Source organism: Macrotis lagotis, chromosome 2 (assembly GCF_037893015.1).
Source record: "Macrotis lagotis isolate mMagLag1 chromosome 2, bilby.v1.9.chrom.fasta, whole genome shotgun sequence".
Lineage (NCBI taxonomy): Eukaryota > Metazoa > Chordata > Mammalia > Peramelemorphia > Peramelidae > Macrotis > Macrotis lagotis.
The window spans coordinates 232750391-232773363 of record NC_133659.1 but is presented as its reverse complement, the minus strand read 5'-3'; the positions used below and the strand labels follow the sequence as shown (position 1 = coordinate 232773363).

General features: G+C 34.9%; 1 protein-coding gene across 1 annotated transcript in view; it reads right to left on the bottom strand.

The window, feature by feature from the left end:
• Positions 1-22973, bottom strand: part of DNAH9 (dynein axonemal heavy chain 9) — a 546775-nt gene that overhangs the window by 123780 nt on the left and 400022 nt on the right. The window contains exons 47-49 of the mRNA XM_074225133.1: positions 21726-22151; positions 14862-14981; positions 5836-6024 (exon numbers count right to left, since the gene is read on the bottom strand). Of these exons, the coding sequence (XP_074081234.1) occupies positions 5836-6024; positions 14862-14981; positions 21726-22151 (735 nt within the window). The remainder of the gene's footprint in view (positions 1-5835; positions 6025-14861; positions 14982-21725; positions 22152-22973) is intronic.

Here is a 22973-nt window from a genome sequence, read left to right as displayed (position 1 = left end):
TGTGTGAATATGAGAAAAGTCTAACAGATCACAAAATTTGAGAAGAGAAGTAAAGTTCAGTCAAGCTGGAAATAAAAAGGTTAGGGTCATGTTGTGAATGGCTTTCAATGTTAAACAGAGAACTTTATATTTGTTTCTAGAAATTATAGGAAGCTATTGGGGTTGACAGAAATGGAATTGATTTCATGGTCAATTCTACATTTAAGGTAAATTATTTTGGCAGCAGTATGGAGACTGTACTGGAATAGGGAAAGATGTGAGTTAATGAAGCTAAGTAGAAGGCTATTGCAATATTCTAGATGAGGGACAATGAGTGCACAGATTAAGGTGCTAGTTGCTTTAGTGGAGAGAAGAGTTTGGATAAAACAGATATTATGAAGAAAGAAACATCAAGATTTGGTAACTGGCAGGATAAGTGACAGGAATAATGAAGAGTTCAGGATAATGCCAAGTTTATTAAGTTGAGTGAAAGGATACTGGTGCCTTTGACAGAAATAGGGAAATTTGGAAGAGAGGAGGGTTTGAGAAGAAAAGATAATGAGTTCAGTTTTAGATATGTTGAATTTAAGACCTTTCCAGGAACCTATTGGGATTGAAGCTCATGGTAGAAACTGAAGCTTGTGACAAATGATTTCAGTTTAATCTTTTACACGAATCATAAAGTAATAAGTAGATAAAAATAGATTCTTATAGTAGGTTTTTATAGTAGGCCTCAAACTTTACTGCAATGTTCACTACTTTTTACCAATTATGAAACTTATTTGTGAAAACAAATGAATGCCATCTTATGGCCATTTTATGACTACTTAGCAAAGAAGTCCTATGCTTTCATTAACCTGTTGCTCCTTTTGCTGATACATCATTTTTGGCCCTCAAGAGCAAGGTTTATCAACCAATGAGATTTCCCATTTTAACCATGCCTATTTTGTATATTTGGGTATCAAACCCAATAAAAACAAGATCCTGGGGACTAAGGGCTTCTCAAATTGTAAGGAAGATCTGAGGTTCACTTCATTAGAGAGGGCCATGAATCCTTTAATAAAGTGCTATTGACTTGGACCTCTGCCCAGTGATTTTTTTTTTTTTGGTTTTGAAAGGCAGTGGGGTTATGTGACCTGCCCAAGATCATACAGCTAGGTAATTATTAAGTGTCTGAGGTCAGATTTGAGCTCAGCTCCAGGGCCATTGCTCTGTCCCCTTTGCCACCTAGCTGTCCCTGTCTCAGTGATTTTTCATGCAGATTGGGCAATTTTTGACCCTACAATCTGGAAATGATTTGGAAGATTATGGCTGAGCCCAAGGAATCTGATGAGGTTACGTGCGCGCACACACACACACACACACACACACACACACACACACACACACACAGACACACACACACGGGGGGGGGAGAGAGAGAGAGAGAGAGAGAGAGAGAGAGAGAGAGAGAGAGAGAGAGAGAGAGAAAGGTCTAGAGTGAAACTTTGAGGAACATGTACAGTTAGGGGGTATGATGGGAATGATGGAACAGTAAATAAGAATGAAAAAACAGTCATTAGGAGAAAAACTATGAGAAAGTGGTGACATAAAAACCTAGAGAGAAGAGAATATGTAGGAGTTGAGCAGTCAACAGTACCAAATACAATAGTTAGGTTGAGAAGAATCAAGAATGAGTTAGCTGTGTGACACTGGGTGAGTCACTTAACCCTGCTTGCCTCAGTTTCCTCATCTGTAAAATTGCTGGAGAAGGAAGTGGCAAACCATTCTAGTATCTTTGCCAAGAAAACCACAAATGGAATCACCAAGAGTCAGATATGACTGAACAACATATACATACTCCTACACATACAATGATCCAACAAGATTAGCTTTTTTGAGTTCCTTGAACAGAAAAGATTGGTTGAAGATTCTGTGCCTTTTCAGGTCTGAAATGTTCTTCCTTCTTACATAATTTTCCTCTGTTCTCTAGCTTTCTTTATTATTCATCTTGAGTCCTGTTTTCTCCAGGAGACCTTTCCAGATCTCCTAACTGCTAATGTCTTCTCTGATTACCTTTCAATCTCCATATATACTTATATGTACGTAGTCATTTATCCCTCATTAGAATATAGGTTCCTTGAATGTGGGAACTGTTTTTATCTTTCTTTGTAATTATAGTACCTAGAATAGTGCCTACCATAATTGTTTCTTGACTAATCAGTACTACTTAGTACATAGTCTGCCTTCTTTAACTCCGTTTGCATTATTTTCTGTTCAACACAAGGAAATCTTCCATTCAAATAGAAGCAAATCCCAAAGTTATGAGTGTACCATATATTGCTTTCTCTTTTTTTCACTTTCTCCAGAGGCTGCTCTGTTTTGTGATAAACTATTCAAATTGAAAGCAATTAAGCTGTTCTAAGCAGACTTTGCTTTTTGCTTGTTTTTTTTTTCCGGTGAGGTAGTAGGGTTAAATGACTTGGTCAAGGTCACACAGTCAGTCAGTATCAAGTGTCCGAGGCTGGATTTGAACTAAGGTCCTCCTGACTCCAGGACTAGTGCTCTATCCACTTAGCTATCTCCTTCTAGGAAGACTTATTGACTTAGAGTTGAGAGTATGATTCAATATCACTTCTTCATCACCTCATTTCTTTCTTTTATATTTTTTCAGTCACTTGCTTTACTTCTTTCTCCTCAATTCCTTATTGCTCAAAGCAATTCATTCCATCTCAGGTTGGCTTTTTTTGTGCATTCACACACAAATTGCCAATGACTTGAACTCTCTCTTTCTTCTTGCCTTTATATTCCTACCTATCTAGTAAACCTCTTTCTTATTTTATATCTTCTCTCCATTTGTTATTTTTAAAAAGCTACTTATTTATGGATCATCAATATATAAAAATAATTTATAAATAATAAATATAAAAAATAAAAATATAAAAAATGAAAAGTGAAGCTAGGTCATAAATTTTGAGCTGAAGTGAAATATAATGAATACCATAAAAATAATAAATATAAAGAATATATAGAAAGATCTATGTGAAGTGATATAGAAAAATATAAACAGAATCAGGAATTTATTTGCATTGAGAGTTATTATATTTCCAAAAAAGGAAAGAAAAGAAAGAAGTCAAAGGGAAACAGGAAACTTTGGGCATTTTCTTTATTAATTGCTTTCTTTATGGCTTGCTACAGGCTAAGGGTTTGGAGTATGATTCTTCCATTTTTTTATAAATTTAATTAATTGTTTTTGTTGATGGCTAATATGTTTGTAATCTTAATCAAGAAATGACACAATCTTCAGCATTTAACAAGATAGAAAAATTAATTAACAAATCTTTTGTTCTATATCTCTTTTTGGGTCTATCAAGGTCCTATTACTTTGGGCCTCCCCTTTATTCTCTTTCTTTTCTTTTACATCTTTCTCCTTCCCTTTCTATATATTTGTATACAATTATACAATATATTAGGGGCAGTTAGGCAGTGTTGTGGATAGAGGGCTAAGCTTGGACTTGTCAAGATTCATCTTCCTGAGTTCAAATCAGACTTCAGAAGTCACTTAACCTTGCTTGCCTCAATTTCCTCATCTGTAAAATGAACTGGAGAAGGAAATGGTAATCTACTACAGTGTCTTTTTTTTTAATTTAAGGCAAGGGCGTTAAGTGACTTGCCCAAGATCACACAGCTAGGCAATTATTAAGTGTCTGAGGATGGATTTAAACTCAGGTCCTCCTCACTCCAGGGCCAGTACTCTATCTACTGCACCACCCAGCTACCCCCCCCCCCCCACTGCAGTGCCTTTATCAAGGAAACTCCAAATGGAGTCATAAAGAGCTGAACACAACTGAAAAATGACTAAACAACAAAAATTATTACAATGTTCATACAATTTTGGTTCTGTTTCAATTTGACATTCAAAAGAATAAAAGTATGTTCATTATTTTCTTATTTTTAAAAAATTACTAGCCTTGGAACAATGTTAAATAGTTTAGTAGATACAATGCAGAGCTTGGAGTCAGGAAGACCTGACTCTAATTCTTGCCTCAAATCTGTGCTGCCCTGGCCAAGTCAGTTAACCTTTCAGTTTCTTTTTGTGTAAAATGAAAGGGTTATATGTGATAGTTTCTGTGTTTCCTTCCATATCTAAATCTATGATCTCATGATTCTCTGAATGTTGGTGATCAGGGATCTATATGTTATTTCTTTTTGGGCTTTCTACATACTAATTGATTCTAGATCCTACTGAGTTTTTAAATTTGGTTTTTACAAGGGAATGGGGTTAAGTGACTTGCCCAAGGTCACACAGCTAAGTATTCAGTATCTGAGGTTGGATTTGAACTCAGGTCCTACTGACTCCAGGACCATGCTCTGCTCACTGCACTACCTAGCTGCCCCTGATTATTCTTCTAATTTTCTTTTTATTCTGTTTTGGATTTGACAAACATGAACCTTTTTATTTGCAAAGAATCAAAAATGAGGATTGCATATGAAGCCATGAATCTTTGTTTTCATTTTTAAAATATACATACAATTTAATATGGCAGCTCCAATACTATCCTGCTGATCTCTTTTTGAACATTGTTCTGCTTTCTTTTGCATATTTTTAAAATGTTTCATTGACATCTTTCTTTTCATCTTTATTACTTCCCCTCATTCCACACCACCTCTTCCCCACAAAAACAAAACAAAAATAAAAAGAAAGTCTTCCACAAACAAAAAGTAAAAGGGAGGAAAGGAAATAATAATTTATATAGTACCTTCTAATTGCTAAGCACTTTTTACAAATATCACTTCATTTAACTCTTGAGATAACCATGGGAAGAAGATGCTATTATTATCTTCATTATATAATTAAGGAACCTAAGGAAAACTGAGGTCAAATGACTTGTCCATGGCCAAAGAATTAGTAAGTTTCAGAGGCTGAATTTGATCGCACTTCTTACCTAATTTCTATCAAGCATGTTAACAGTTGACTCTCTCTTCCCTTATAACAAAGAGTAAACTCAAGCAAAACAAAATTACACCATTTTGTCTGAGAATTCATATCTTTTGTGCGCCTATAGATCATTCCTTCTTTGCCAAGAGGCAGGAAAAAATGCTTTGTTAATTAATTTTCTGGAGTTATGAATGATAATCAAGTGCTATTGATTTAATGGTATTACAATCAAATCAGGACATACTTTAACTTTTGTCTCAGTTCACTCTAGGTCATCAAGATTTGAATCTCCTTTTTTAAGATAAGAGATCAAACCATGTAAATTGATTGAAATCTTGATGGGGGGAAAGTCACTCTCAGGAGACAAAGTAACCATTGAATTCAAGGGTATGTCATCACTCCAGTGAAGCATATTTGGAACTCAGAATTTAAAGAGAAAACAGTACTAAATATAAAATTTTTGATTTTTAGGAACTCTATTTTATGAGACAATACATTTAGGACTCAGTGAATATTCCAGATCAATAGTTCCTCCCCCCCTTTTTTTACTGGGCTAAAAAAGAGAATTCTTATAAGCTCAAGGATTGTCAAGAGTTAAGAGAGAGGGCATATTTTTAACACCTGTAATCAGTAGGCTCTCTGAGAGAAGGGAAAGTGTAAGAAGAAGCCTTTTTACTAGTTATTACTACTCTCTTATTCCTACTATTTAAATGGGAGCTAAAATAAGCAAGATTATTTACTATTATTGTTGCTATTACCACTAGTCAGAAGTGCTAGAATAAGTCAACTCAATAATATTCTTGTTGTGTCATTAAGAAGGTCACTTAGCCATCTGAACCTTCAGTTTCTCTGGCATGGAAGTGGGAATACCACTATTTATCCCTTTCTAATTTCACAAGTCTGAGTTATGATAATCAGTCAGTTATTCTGTTCCTTACTTTTAACTGATTCAGGTAAGGTCTCCAGTTATTATCCATAAGGCTTTGACGATATTTTTTGGTAAAGTATCCCAGGTAAGAAATAAAAGCTGTAATCAGTAAAATGTCTCCACATAATGTACTCTTTTGTTGTATGAAGTCCTTGATAGCTTCTGCCCACCTTACATTTTCAGAGGCAAGACCTCCAACCTAAAGTTTCAAAGATTGAAAAGGAGAAAAGACTTTAATACTGTATATTGCATACAATGAATCTGATCATATAGAAAGACAATATGAAGGACATTTTTGGAACTAGATTTTCTATAAAAAGAGCTGTTTGTCCTTTTTAAGGATGAAGGGTAAACTTGTATGATGTTGGGGGATTATCTCATATTTACCTCTTCCTCAAATCACAAAATGTGGGTACAAAAAAGCAGAAGTATGCTGGAACCAAATCATACTGGCTTGAGAAAGCCAACTGTTAAATTTTTAGTGTGAGCATTTACACTTCACAAATCAGAGAATCATACAAACCAGGGCTTGTCTTATTTATTTATTTTTTGTTAACTGACTAAACTTAAGAAAGTACTGGAGAAAATCTTAATAAATGTTAAACTCAAAAGTGCGTGTGGGAATATCTTTTCTCTTCATAGTCAGTTAATACACTTTTATCAGTCCACTCTTTGCAGGAAGGGACCTTTGAGATCAATTCCCTAATTTTGCAAAAGAGGACATTATAGTTCAGAAATCTGAAGTAAGTTGTACAAAGTTAGTTAATAACTAAGTCAGGATCAGAACTCAGTTCTTTAATTCTGGTCTAGTGCTCTCTACACTGTATAATGTTGACTCATTTATTGAGTACTACAGAAAATCCTCTAGTCAGTGAAGTTGAAATGCTATTATTCTTCACTTAGAACTGAACAGAGATTTAAGAACGACAGCTAGGATTTTGATACTTAGTTTTCCTTCTCCCTGAGATTTGATTCTCCTTCAATTCCTTGTTCAGTATGTAAAGATGGAATCAAAACTACTTTTTCACTTAAAAATATTTCATTTGTTTTAATCAGCTAAGTTCCACTTTCACAACCTCTCCCACTCACAATTAGAACACAAGGGAAAAAAATAACCATCACAAACTTTTAAACATATAGCAAAACAATTTTTCACATTGGCTTTTTTTGGAGTTGATTCTATATTTTTTTTATTGATGCAATTTATAATTGATTTTTGTCTTATAACTTCAGGGTTCTCTGTCTTTTAGTTTAGAATAAAGCTTACTGTAATGGGTTAAGTTTAGAAATCCTTTTCTCTTTATAATCATTGTTCTATTCTTGCCTCAAGGACTTCTGATTAACTTGGGGGGTGAAAGTGGACATAAGGGAGTCAAGTGTAATATCTTTTCACCAGCAAACTTTCCTTCTAGAATGTCTAGTTGGCTTTGCATAGGTTTTAGCCTTTCAGGTGGACTCAAACAATGAAAATTATTTAGTCTCAGGAAGGAAGGAGGGGGTTCTTGCTAGTCCCTCATTTCCAACTTCTAACCAATTATATTGCCCTGATTTCCATGATGACATCAAATCTGTTCTTTATTGTGTGCTGCTCAAATTATATAAAAGGAATCTTTGCTTGAGATCTTTGGCTGAGGAAATCATTGACCCATCTTGTTCTCAGATTCATCCCATTAATAAAATGTTATTTTACTCAGAGAAATTTGGCTTAGTTTTTTTTTTTAATCTCACTTGTACTACAAATGTAGGGCAGACACAAACTTTGAAGTACAAAAATTGATGTTATCATTTTAGTCATGTTCAACTACTTGGGACCCTATTTGCAATTTTCTTAGCAAATATAAGTGGTTTGCCATGTCCTTTTCCAGCTCATTTTATGGATGAGGAAATTAGAGCAAGATTTTAAGTGACTTGCTCAGGGTCAAAAGGCTAATGAGTGACAGAGGCCAGATCAGAAACATGAGTTTTCCTAACTTCAGGACCAATGCTCTATTCATTACACCATCTTTTCTGTACTTATGGATAAATTGTTTATGCAATATGGGGGAAATGATACATAAGTCGTCTCTTTTCAACCATGATCAGGGTGAAAAGTCTAATTGGAAATTATAGTAGTTTTGATATCACAATGTTCATGAAAGTACAGAAAGTTAGAATACACTGGGCTGGGACCAGGAAGGGCAAGAAAAAATGTTACGTAATAGATGTCTAAATACAGATGTCAACAATAGGAGAGGACCTGATTGGGGGGGGGTCTCTTCTGAAATAATTAAATGAAGAACTCCAGAGGATAGATAATGGAATATGGTATTCCTCTCTTAATAGACATAAAAGAAGCAAAAGTGTAGAATAGAACATAATTTTTGGACATACACAAGGCTGGGATGTTGTCCTTTGTTATTCATGTTTGTAATGGTTTTTAAAATGTTTCCCAATTACATTAAATTTTTTTAACAATCTTTTCTAAATATGTTGAGCTCCAAATTCACTTATTTACTCCCAATCATCACTCCAACCTTGAGAAATCAAGGACTTTTATTTCAATTATACATGGGGTTCATGCTAAAAACATTTCAATACTTCTTTTTTTTAAGGTTTTTTTTTTGCAAGACAAACGGGGTTAAATGGCTTGCCCAAGGCCACACAGCTAGGTAATTATTAAGTGTCTGAGAATGGATTTGAACCCAGGTACTCCTGACTCCAAGGCTGGTGCTTTATGCACTGCACCACCTAGCCGCCCCGATTTCCATACTTCTTGCTGTCATTTAGTTGTTTCTACACTGGCTTTTTCCAAAAAATTTTTGTCTCATTCTGCATGTTGAATCCTTCATCTCTCTATCAGGGGGTGGCACACATCATCATCGGTCATCTGGAATCCTGGTTAGTTATTATGTTGGTAAAAATTTAGAACAATAGTACTCCATAATATTTATATAGTATAACTTGTTCATCCATTCTTCAATTTATGGGCATCATCTCATATTCTCATTCTTTGTTACCTTAAAAATAGTTTTACATATTTTTATGTCTCTTTTTTTTTTACTTAGTAGTAATACCTCCCTTATCCTACCCACTCTTTAATTCTTCTTTTCCCCCTCCCCCCTTTCCCTCCTTTTCCCATGTCAAGTGAAATGTGTTTATTCTTTCTACAGTCTTCTTCTTTTGACCTATTTATATAAGAATTTTTATAATAAAAATATATAGGTTCTAATGTCAGTCACTCTACCATTCTTTTCTTCTTTTTTTGCATAGATAACTACTGGTGCCCCTTGATTTTATGAGATAATTTTCTCTAATCTTCCTTTCTCCTTGCAAATTAAAGCTTCTCTGAGGTACCACCTCACACCTCTCAGACTGGCCAATATGACCAGAAAGAACAATGATCAATGTTGGAAGGGATGTGTGAAATCTGGGACACTAATACATTGTTGGTGGAGCTGTGAACTCATCCAACATTTCTGGAGAGCAATTTGGAATTGTGCATAAAAATGTGCATATGCTTTGATCCAGCAATACCACTACTGGGTTTATACCTTGAAGAGATCACGAAAAAGAGTAAAAACATCACTTGTACAAAAATATTGATAGCAGCTCTGTTTGTGGTGGCAAATAATTGGAAATTGAGTGAATGTCCATCAATTGAGGAATGGCTGAACAAATTGTGGTAGATATATGTTATGGAACACTATTGTTCTATTAGAAACTAGGAAGGATGGGAATTCAGAGAAGCCTAGAAGGGTTTGCATGAACTGATGCTGAGTGAGATGAGCAGAACCAGAAGAACATTGTATAACCTAACAGCAACATGGGGCTGATGATCAATCTTAATGGACTTGCTCATTCCATCAATGCAACATTCAAGGATAATTTTGGGGTATCTGCAATGGAGAATACCATCTGTATCCAGAGAAACAACTGTGGAGTTTGAACAAAGACCAAAGACCTTTAATTTTTAAAAAAAAACATCTTATTATGTACTTTTGCTATCTTGTATATTTTATTTTTTTCCCCTTAAGAATATGATATCTCAGGGGAAGCTAGGTGGTGCAGTGGATAGAGCACCAGCCCTGGAGTCAGGAGTACCTGAGTTCAAATCCAGCCTCAGACACTTAATAATTACCTAGTTGTGTGACCTTGGGCAGGCCACTTAACCCCATTTGCCTTGCAAAAAAAAAAACTAAAAAAAATGTGATATCTCTCTCAGCACATTCAACTTAGATCAATGTATAGCATGGAAACAATGTAAAGACTAACAGACTGCCTTCTGTGGAGGGCTGTGGGGGAGGGAAGTGAGATTAGGGGAAAAATTGTAAAATTCAAAAATAAATAAATAAAATTAAAAAAATCTTCCTTTCTCTTTTTTTCCCAATGAATTACTCTTCTCCTTTCTTTCCATCCTGCTCCCCACCAAGATGCTTAAAACAAAATAGAACTACTTCCAGGTCTTGTCCAATTGTATTCCCTCTATGAACCTTGATAATAGAATTCAGAGAGGATTCCTGTTATCATCTCCCCAATTTTGAATACCTAACTCATGTCTTTAGTCCCTGTTAATTCATGTTTACTTTTTTATGTTCCTCTTCACTCTTGTATTTAAAACTCAAAGTTACTTCTTAAATCTGATCTTCTCATCAGAAATGCTTGGAAATCTATTTCATTAAAGGTCCATCTCTTACCTCCCCCCCCCCATGCCACAACATTAAATAAACAGTTTTGCTATGAGTTCATATCATTGCCTTCTGAAATGTCATATTCAAACTTCTCCTCTCCTCTTTCATTATAGTTTTTCAGTTGTATCCAACTCTTCATGACCCTATGGATTATGTTTCTCCATGGGGTTTCTTAGCAAGGCTACTGGAGTGGTTTAAGATTTCTTTCTCCAGTGGATTAAGACAAACAGAGATTAAATGACTTGGTTGGGATCACAGAGCTACTAGATGTCTGAGGATGTATTTGAACTTGTTCGGCTCCAGGTCCAGTGCTCTATCCACTGAGTCACCTGTCTCCTAAGCATACAGGGTTAACTTGTTTCATGGTAACTGCTAAATTATAAAGTGCAATTCTGACTATGGCTCCTTGAAACTTGAATTCTTTTTTTTTTCACTGCTTGCAATATATTCTTTGATGTGTTAGCTTTTGATTTTTAGTTATGATGTTCCTGGGAGTAGTCATTTTGAAATTTCTTTCAGAAGGGGATCTTTCTATTTTGCCTTCTTGTTCTATAATATCTGGATAATTTTCTTTTAAGATTACTTGAAATACAATGATCTTTTTTTCAGTGATAGCATTTAGATAGTACAATGGTTTTTGATTTTTTTCTCAATCTGTTTTCTAGGATAGTTTTTGCTATATTTTACATTTTTTGTTTAATATTTCTTATTGTCTCATGAATTCAGTGGTTTTTATTCTATTTTTCAGGAAGTTTTTTCTCTGACAGGTTTCATACCCTTTATGCCAAGCTGATTATTTTCTTTCCAATTATTTCTTCCATAACTTTCCATTTTTCATTTTCCCTTAAGTTCTCTCATTCCATTATTAATAATGCTTTGATTCTCATATCTTCTCTTCCAATAATTCTAGTTCACTTTGCACCCAACCTTTGTATTTCTCAGAGTCATTTCCTGTAGATGATTTGGAGTTTTTCTCATCTATATATGTGTTCTGAGCAACTCTGCCACCATAATAGTTAATTATGGTGAAATTTTCCTTTTTTTAATTTGCCCATTCTTCTAGCCTATTTCCTTATTTTGTACTTGATATCAGAGCTGCCTTCTGCCATGCTTCTGCAGGAAAGGTTTAGTTTGGTTCTAGTACTCCTTTTTTGGGGTACCAAATTCTGTGTTACTCAAGCTCTGAGAACCTTGCTGGGTCCTGAAAGCTTTCAGTGCTCCCAAAATGGTTTGATCCATGTGAAGTCTGACCTTGATCTCCTGGTCAGAGTTCTTCAAGTTTCTGACCTGGGTTTGAATCTGTGGAAGAACAGAATGTTTCTGGATTGCTCCTTTCAATTAGCTGGATAGGTTTGTTGGTTCAAAGTACTAGAATTATCGGATCTCCTTTGGTCTGGGATTCCTGCCTTGGTTATTGCTATGTAGGCTGGGCTAAGTGACATAATCGGCTACTTGCTCTGAATTTAGGGTTTGAGTCACACCATTGTTTCTGCTGATTTCTTAACTTTCTCCATTATTGGTACATTGTCAAAGGCCTCCCTAAAAGAACATTACCCTGGGCACAGATCCCCTACTCTGGAGGATCCTCCTACTTCAGCCCTAGATCAGTGACCCAGAGCTAGGTGGAGGGCAACAAGCTTCCAATTGACATCTGTGTCTGTACTTGTATTCTAATGCAGAACTGGTGGAATCCCAATATGATCTAGCACTTCCTCTTGCTCCAGTGTACAAGTTGTTCCTGATGTTGGTGTGCTCTTCACAAGTTCCAATTTAGGTTTGATATTAGGAAAATTGCTCAATAATTAGAACTCTCCCCTTTCAAAAAGTAGTGAATTGAGCACTGGCTCTGGAGCCAGAAAGACCTGAGTTCAAATTGACCTCAGACATTTAATAATTATCTAGTTGGGTGACCTTGGGCAAATTGCTTAATCCCATTGTCTTGCAAATACAAACAAACAAAAAAAAAAAACCCCAAAAGAAGGGAATGAGTTTCCACTCATTGGACATCTTTAAGCAGAGACAAGATGACCATTTGTTCAATATATTATAAAGGTGACTTTTTCTCATATGTAGGTTGTATTAGAGAGCCACTGAGGTCTCATCAAATTCTTTTAATTTGAAGATACCTCAGATTGTAAGCAGGAAAATATTTTATAAATTTTAGGAATTCATATAAATGTAAATAGTTTCTTCTTCTATGAAAAAAAGGTATTTGGACTATATTATCTTAAAAACCTTCCAATTCTAAAATCCTATGAAGCTACTAATACTTTTGAGATTGAGCAGTTTGAAGGGAAAATAAATTTTCGGGGAAATAAATAGGAGCTTATGGAGAGGTATATGTTCTGGATAATTTGCATTGGTAGAAATAATACTCTTGCCAATGATAACATGGCTCCATTCAAATGAAAAATAGAAAATACTTTATAATGATAGCCCAAGAAAGGCATGAGAATCATGGAATGTTAGAATCAGAAGGGATATTTAAAAGTATCTTGTCTAAGATCCTTATTTTACAGGAATTGGGGGAATGACTTCTCTAAGGTCACACATCTGTTAAAAAAGTAGAAATTAAATCAGAGTTTATGTTTCCAGAGTACTAGCCCAGTGCTCTCTTTACTTCACCAACTTGCCATTTACTTTAGTAAAAGTAAATAAAATTATTTTAACCATGGACCAAACAACTGTATCTGATCCACCTAAACAGCAGAAATCAAAGAAGGCTTTTCAAATTTTTAAGTTTGTTCTTCAGTGATGTTGATAGTATGTAAGTGACATTCCCTCTATCATTTCCATCAAGTCAGGCAACAATGTGAGTGTCAGCTGTTCAGACTGGCTTCCAGGTTTGGAGAAACTTATTTTTCTCCAACAGTAATCTTGGTGCTTATGGGAGTTAAACTGGAATAGCCAGAGAAAACATTACCCCTTCATATTCATATAATTTCAGAACCCCTCTTGTTTTTTACTTTTAATTTCTTATATTCTTTCTCTTTATCAACCACCCCCTCCCTCCAAAAAATCCCAATGCCAACAACAAACAATTGATGATCATTGGTCTACATGATGGTCAAATGATTTGACTCATTCTTCCCACTACAATAGTTGTTTGTTATTGTACTAACACAGTCATGAATGATTTTCCAGGTTTTTAGTTTTCTAAGACTTCTTCTTTTACTCAATGCTTACCACTTTTTAGGGTTCTTATCTATGAGTCACAAGAGCTAAGTCAATTTTTAAGTTACAAAAAAGCATTTAATGAATTCATTTTCAAAATCTAATGTGAGGGTCATTTAGAAAGTCAATGAAATGAAAGTTTTGAGAATCCTGCACCAAATTTGTATGTGATTCAACTATAAAATAATGAATCTGAATTTTGCACATGGTTTTATTAAATCTGATGACTCCTCAGTCTTTAATGCAACATTTTCTTCAGCCCCTACTTCCTATCCACCTTGTCTGTCCTCTTCACTCTTTTCTGGGATTCTTAGTGAGAAAACAACTACCCAATAAACATTTATGAATCAAAGGTACACTGTTCAGCACTGGAGATACAAAGAAAGACAAAAGAGATTTGCTGATCTCAATGAGCTCACAGACTAATGTGGGAGGCAACATGCAAAGGGTTGTCTGCAAACAAGCTATCTATAGGGTGAATTGGAGATAATCTCATAGGGAGGGCACCAGAATTAAAGGAGATTGGGAAGGATTTCCTGTAGAAGATGGGGTTTTAGCTGGGACTTTCAGTGATTCAGGAAAACCAGGAGGTTGAGATGAATATGTGAAAGAACAGACAGTGAAAATGTCCAGAGTGGGAATATGGAATACTTTGTTCAAGAAACAACACACTGGATCACAAAGTATGGTGGAGAGCAAGATTGGAAAGATTGGGAGAAGGAAGATCTTATGAAAGTCTTTGAATGAGAAAAAGCATTTTATATTTGATCCTGGAGGTGATAGGAAGCAGCATCTCAACACTGCTTTGCTGTCCTGTCTCTCAGAGATGCAGGTACAATTTAACTGTGGGTTTGAAATGCTTGACAAATGGCCAGTGTGTATCAATTGTTTGGCAATATACATACTAACCCAAACAAGTTAGGGAAATGTAGCCTGATATATGCTTGAAACCACATAACAAATTAATATATCTGTAAAGGCCTTAGTAAATCTAAATCCTCTCATATTAATAAGGATTTAATTAAAATTAGATTTGAATATTAGTTCATTCAGTTTTAGAACAATATTTTCTATCTTATAGCACATTTAAAAAATTCTCCAAAATCAGATTGCTATTTTGTGTTTATATATTTTGCATTAGTGTGGTAATTAACAAACTGTTCAGATAATTAAAGCTCTGACTATTAAGACTCACCAGGCGATTTGCAAGTGAGATGGTACTTGTGGTCATTTCAGCTTCTTGCTGACATTTGAGTTTTTCTGCAGTTGCTATCTCAAACTTGGTTGTAAGTTTCAATAAATTTTCATTAAGGTGCTGTTGGGAAAGAAACAGAAAATATATACGCAAGAAGTTCTAGTTCATGCACCAATCAGGGACTCATGCTTTGAGTTATTTGACACATGTTAATATATTTGTCCTAGGTTCCTGAAGGTTAAGGACCAGGAAGAACTTGAAGATTTTAGCAGCCAATCATTTTGGTTTTGGTTCATCAATGTCATATTCAAACTAGAATATGGACACCCAGTGGAGGGACAATCTAGATTAATTTCTGGGAAAAATATATTTTCTGTATTTGATCCTCATCAATTCTGGCACTTTATAATAAGAATTAGAATTAATTTCTTAAATACAGAGCTCTATCTTGAGAAATGTCTAGGGCAACTTCTTGTTCTGAAAATTGAATATGTTTCAATATACCTCCAAAAAGCAAAAAAGGGTTTTTAATTTGGAAAGCGATGCACTGGCAGCCACAGCTCATCTCTGAAGTCTGCATAATGACTAGAGTGTAAGGCAGTATTATTATTAATTTGAAATTAAAACACAGTCTAAGAAAAAATAACACATCATTAGATTTATATCAACATGTGCATATTACCTATGGACCTTTACATATGTATTAAAAAGACCTCACTTTAGGGGCGGCTAGGTGGCGCAGTGGATAGAGAACCAACCCTGGAGTCAGGAGTACTTGAGTTTAAATCTGGCCTCAGACACTTAATTATTACTTAGCTGTGTGGCCTTGGGCAAGCCACTTAACCCCATTGTCTTGCAAAAAAAAAAAAAGACCTTACTTTAAATTGTTCAAAGAACAAGAGAGATGAGGTCTGGATTGAAGTTAAGAAAACCAAAAATTAAAAAACAATCAAATGTTATGGTGCCTCTGTACCTAGTTCTTTTTATTTTGTGCTATAGAAGTTCATATATTTTTCCATATTTCTCTAGGATGACTTAATAATGACCTATTATATTCATGTACCAGAATTTATCTAGCCATTCTTTAATTATAGGACCTCCACTTTGTTTGCAGTTTCATGTTCCCAAAAAACTTGCTGCTATGAATATTTTATATGTACAGGATTGTTCTTTCTATCTTCTTGTCTATATGTAGTTAGGAAGGAAGGATATATTCTAGTGACTTTTTTTTTTCAGATTTTTATACGAATAGTTTTCCAGAATGGCTGGACTAATTCACAGTATACTAGTGCATCTATCTTTATGCAGCACCACTAACATATCTGTGCTTTATTATCTTTGCCATTTGAGTGGACAAAGGAGAAAAATCAATCCTTCATCAAATTGTAGAGTTTTCTAAATAACCTGATAAAGAAAATAAAGTAGATGCCTAAACAAAATGTAAAGTTCCTTAATCAGTTTGATGGCATTACAGGGCATTAGTCATCAGATGAAGGGGATTGATGAACACAGCAACTTCCATTGATTGAATGTGATCAAATATACTCTTTGTGACCCATATAAAAAAAACAAGTTGTTCCCATTCTAAGTAGTTCAGTTCTGCAGTAAGAGTTCATCAGAGTTTGCTATTTTTCTTTTCCCTTGTTCCTCTTAGAGTGTTAGGTGAATTGTACTTTATCTTCCTACACTTTTCTTTTCCATAGACAATATCCTCTGTCAGAACTGCATCTGGCAGCTTCTAGTATAAATACAGTCTAGTTGCAGAATGAAGAAATTAATGAGAAGATTTGAGAGTCCCACTTTTGGGAGTCTCCTACTCAGGAGATGACAGTCTCAACAGCTAGGACTTCTATTGGTCCTAGGGTATGATTTGTAGTACTTTCCGAATGAACATAATAGTACCTTAGGCCACGAGTGTAGCTAAGATAGAAGTTGCAGAGGAGACTATGACTAAAAATCAGGAATATAAGACTTGCCAAGGTCCAGGTCCAGTATAGTAACTTAATGAGTAGATGGCCAGGAGGACAAATTGATGCACAACATGAGAAAACATTGATCGAAGTGGGGTGACAGCTGGCAGCCTCTCCATTTATGAACACTATGGATTACCTTTTTTCTAGTGATGCTGGGATATTTAGGGGAGTGAGCACCCTAAGTTTAGAGAGGATATATTTTGTATGTTGTTTCACCAAAATGCCTTTGCTTTGAGTAACTGTGACATCTGGTTGAATATTAAAGATAAACACTTAAGAGTGAACTTGTGAGCTATAATTTTAAGGAGTGTGGCAGGAGATTTTTGAAGGGTGAAAGTAGTTGATCTTTAGGGGAAATATGCTGCCCTAAAATTTGGGGAATAGTCTGCACTAATAAAACTAAGATCAAAGCCATAGCAGAAATACTTAAACAAGAAAATTGCAACAAAACATCTACTTCAATATCCGGTATTAGTTGTATCTCCCATGAATTAGTCCCCTCTGTTGGCACTCTTCCACTAATACACACATTAATAGCAAGAATATGTAACATAGGGGGAGGCTAGGTGGCGCAGTGAATAGAGCACCAGCCTTGGAGTCAGGAGTACCTGGGATCAAATCCAGCCTCAGACACTTGATAATTACCTAGCCGTGTGACCTTGGGCAAGCCACTTAACCCCATTGCCTTGAAAAATCTGAAAAAAAAAGAATATATAACCATAGACTTCATAAGGGGAGGGAGCAAAAATGTAGAGAACACACATGGCTAAGGCAAGTTAAACTTTTGATCCATTGACCTCCCATTATATCTTCTTGTTATATCTTCTCACCAGTCCCCTTGGAACATTTCATCTCTTAAGGATCTTTTGCATCTTCTCTGGGGCAAGTCTTGTGGCTCTGTGACTTGGATTTTGTTTCTACTCTTTCCATCTTTAGACTCAGCTAACATCCTTCCATAAGGTGACCAGAAACCTAGGATCTGTAAATCATTGGCCAAAGTCTGTTGTTGTAAGCTTCTAGCTCAGATGAAATATTCATCTAGAGCACTACTTTATCCATTCAGAAAGAACCAGATCCTTAGACTCAGAAGGAGTCTTCTCATTGACCCAATTTTATTTCACTTGATTGTGTAGCTGGATTTGGCTCAATTACATGCTTCCAGATGATAATAGTCAACTGTCTCAAAATGGGGTTAACATGGTTTTTATATAGGCTACAAAAGGCATATCTAATTCTCTCAATCACTGGAATTTTCCTGCATCAATAAATTTGTTTTCTATTCAATGGACAAAGTTCTATGATTTCATCATGTTGATTCAATGAAGAAAGAGGCATTTATCAAACAACACATGCCAAATGCTGAGGAGACAAAAGAAAGTGTGAAAATTTCTCTGTTCAAAGAACTTATATCCTATTGGGAGAAAATACACTTATACAGAATAAATATGAAATAAATATAAAAAAGTTTAAGGAGATAGGGCACACTAGTAGTGATGGTTTCATGTAGAAGGTAGTACTTGACATGATGCTTAAAAGGAAGTAAAGGATCCTATGAAGCAGAGATGAAGAAAGATCATATACTCGCTATCCAGGACAGCCAAAGTAAAAGCATGGAGATGAGATATAAGATGCAATGTATGAGTAATAGAAATGAAGTCATTATGACTGGACTATAAAAGCACAAGAAGGGGAATGATGAAAAATGAAGCTCTTGTTCTTGGACCTGACCTCTCTCCTGAGCTACACTCTCTTAGCACCAATTGCCTTTTGTACATATTAAACTAGATGTCTCAGGCATCTCAAGCTCACCATGTTTAAAACAATATTTGTTATATATCACTCAAAGCCTTCCTTGCTTTCAAACTTCCATATTATTAACTAGAATACCCCTACCCTATCAACTCATGATCTCCTTGTCATCTCACACTTGCTCCATATATTCAATTTGAAACTCTCTTGTCATTTCTACCTTCATCAAATCTCCCATATATATGTCTTCTTCTTTTTCTTCACTTCTTACCCATTGTGCTATAATAGCCTTCTGGTTGATTTGCCTCAAGTCTTTCCTCACTCTAGCCATCCTTCACTCAAAATAAAAGTCATTTCCCAAAAGTGCTAGCCTAGCCAAGTCATTTAGCCCTGTCATCCCTTTATGTAAAAAACTTAAATTGCTCTCACTTATCTTCAGGATCAAATATAAAAATTTCTTTGGCATTGAAATCTCTTCAAAACACCTTTCTACTTTTCCAGTTTGTCTTGCTCATTAGAATGTAAGATCCTTAAGAGCAGGGATAAAAGTTTTCATTTCCCCCTACAGCTTAGAACTTAGTAAGTCCTTGGCAAAAATTTACTGACTCACTCTGAAGAATGGGTAGGTCAAAGAACAAGTAATACAAACAAAAATAATTTATCAAAGGGAATGACAATAATGAGACAACCTAACTAAACATGGAATACAGTTAAAGCAGTCCTGAGGAAAAAATTTATATCTCTAAATGTTTCACCAATAAAACAGAGAAAACAAATCATTGAATTTGGGTATGAAGCAAAAAAAAAAACGTTGAATAAGAACCAATAAAAATCCTCTGCTAAAAATCCTAGTAGGAATTTTGAAAATTAAAAAAAAAAAGTAATAAACCTGAAAGGAAAGAGAGCACTGAATAAGTAATAAAAACCATATGATTATATCAATAGGCTCTAAAAAACCAGCTATTCTAATTTTTCCTAATTTAGTAATATTTATTTAAATTCTAAAATGCAGGTCTGACTATGTTAAACTTCTCTCCTATCTCTTCATTCAATAAATTCCAGTGGTTTCTCATAAATAAAGATCACATAAAATAAAATAGAAAATTTTGATTATATAAAATTTAAATTTTTGCACAAATAAATCTAATGTTATAATATAAGAGAAGCAACTGGGGAAAATATTTTCAGCAAATTTTTTTGATAAAGGCTTCATTTCCAAAAGATATAGGGAACTGATTAGAATGTCTAAGACCAAGAGTTATTCCCAGCAAATAAATTTTGTTCTAATTACATGAACAGGTATTTTCAACAGAAGATGTTCAAGCTATCAGCAATTATATGAAAAAGATCTAAAACTATAAAAATATTTATAACAGCTAATTTTGTGGTTGTCAAAAGATTAGAAAAAAAGAGAAGTCCTCCCTTTGGGAAATGACTAAACAAATTGATATACAAATATAATGAAATATTATTGAGCCAAGAGAAATAAAGTAATAGTTTCAGAGGAAAATGGATGATTTCTATGAACTAATGGAGAATAAAGTGAGTAGAACTAGAAGAATAATTTCTACAATGATAACATAGAGAAAAATAACTCTAAAAGACTTTAGAATTCTGATCTACAAAATGATATATCAAGTGTCCAAAAGAAAGAACATGAGACATATACTGAATTTCTGGAAGAAAGTTGATAAAATTAAAATGCAGAAAGAAACAGTTTTAAATAAGGTCAATGTATAAAATTGTTTTGCTAGAGTATACAACTCTGTTTTCCATATATTTACTGTTTTAATTGTTCAATGGGGGTTGAGAGCAAAGTAGTGGAAAAGATAGATTTATTTTTAAAAAGAAACAAAATAGCAAATATTTTATATGATTCAAAGGAAGGGGGATGATTGAGGGGTCAATTTGTTGAAGAAGATTGGAGGGCATTTGAAAACAGAAAAGTTGAGTATGGCAGAAGAAGAAGGATCATTTCATTATTAGAGATTAATGATTAGATTAGAGATTAGAAGGAATAGGGCATCATGTTAAGGGGTTTTGAGAGGAAGAGAAGGGTAAGAGATCAATGTCATGTTAAATAGTTTTAATTTTCTCAGTGAAGTAAAAGGGGAGAGGGAAGTATGGGAGACTCGAGAAAGGAAAAGTTTGAGTAGTTTATGGAGGGAGTTAGAGAATTAGCCAGGGCAGATTTTTAAAAATTGCTGTGTTGAAGTGAGGGTCCAGTTGAAGTTCCATAATTTTTCTGGTCAATATACTTGTCTAACTTTCTACAGTTTCATTGAACTGCATAGAGGTATGAGAAGGGGGCTAAATTATAGGAGTAGGGCAGGGTCTTAATTTGTCAAAGCATGAACAAATGATAAGATAAAGGGGCGAGGAACTTCAGAAGAGAGGACAGTATAAAGTTCTTAAATTTAGGAATGTAGATATGGAGGAAAGTGAAGTGAGAAAGAACATGCATAAGAGTAGAGAGATTAAAGGCTTGGCATTTAATTTCTTCATATTTCTTGACTTATAATTTATTACTCCCTTTGCATTCCTTACACACACCTCATACAAGACATTCCATGGTCTGTCTCTGTACTTTTACCCAAGCTGTCTCCCATACTCAGAATGTATCCCTCCTCTTATTCCTCAGCTTTCTACAAAGTTAAAATCAAATGTCACCTTCTCCTGGAAGACTAACTTGATTTCTTTCAGATGTTATTACCCTCATCTATCAGATATCACTTTGTCCTGTTATGTCATTAGTATAAGAATTCCAGAATGTGTGATTTGTCTGTCTGTCTGTCTATCTATCTATCTATCTATCTATCTATCTATCTATCTATCTATCTATCTATTTTAGGTTTTTTCAAGGCAAACAGGGTTAAGTGGCTTGCCCAAGACCATACAGCTAGGTAATTATTAAATAGTGTCTGAGACTGGATTTAACCCAGGTACTCCTGACTCCAGGGCTGGTGCTTTATCCACTGTGCCACCTAGCCACCCCTGTCTATCTATATTTATTTATCTTCCTATTCACAGTGTATGTTTTTGTCCTTGTATTTTCATCACTTAAAAAAATAAAGGCAAATGGTAGGCTTCTGAATGAAGTAACAATAGTAATAATTTCAAGAGGGTTCTGGTTTCAACTTACAGAAATCTTGACTTTAATGGTTGCCAATTTTTCTTGGGCAGTAACAAGATCCAAACTTGCTTTACTCAGGGCTTGTCGCTTGGGTTCCACATCACAGAATACTTCATAAAATTTCACAATATTTATGACCCAGGAACAGAGACCAGCTGCTGCATAAGATTTAGAAGCCACAAACTCAGGATTAAACTCTGGATCTTGAAGATATGGTCGGATTGCTTTGAGACAATTCTCATGTATGTCCTCTTTATTAAAGTTCACTAGGGAGTCCAGGAAACCATCAACTCGGGCCATGGTAACCTTGGCAGCTTTCCAACTTCGATCTTTGGGTACTTTCCCTCCAGGGGCCATGAGAACCATTACTGCAGCAGTGACATTGCTGACTGCCAAAGGTGGTGAGCCAAAGGACTTGAGCTCTGTTAGGTTGGTCTGAAAGGAGAAGAGTTTGTCAGAAGTAAATGAATGGGTTTGCTTTAATACCAAGTCACTAATGAAGCTAAGCTCCAGAGTTATAAGTCTGAAAGAACAGTTCTGAAGCCTGAAGCAGTCTTCTGAATTTTAAACATCATGATTCATCAGAGGGAAATCAATGGCAACCTCTTAGTGATTTCACATATTTCCCTGAATGATTAGTTGAAAATCAGCAATGTATTTTCAACATTTCCACAAACTCTCAGCCCATTAAAAATATGCAATTATTTCATATTCAACTGGAAACAGAAGTTCACATTTTTCCAAATATGTAGTTTGTCATGAATAAAAGATAGGATTATTATAAATTAATTTTCATTCTACATGCAAATAAACCATCCTATAACCCAACTAAACTTTATTCTCTTTAATTAAACTGCTTTGTTCCATGGGATGTTCTAACTACACTTGACAGTCTTGATAGCAAAGTGTTATTTTTTCTATACAGAGATTTGCAAGACAGGAAACCATATTTTTCCAGCTGTCTGCCTAGACTCGAGGTTTTATTCATACCATATAAAGCTCCACCTAGAGAAAATATTTCCATTTAGACATACATAGTTATTATAGAAGGACATGAATACAAATGGTTCACAAAAGTTCATGTTCAGGAAAGTCCCTGTGCTAACAAGTGTAGGTTTTAAAGTATAATCCCTTGTGTATGAGTACAAGTGAGACTAAAGATAGTTCAATTAGTTGGGTCTGAAAATCTATGTAAGTGATGATTTTGTAACTTTTAAAGAAAATTCTAAAGAAAGAGCTTCATTTGCTTTTTAATCT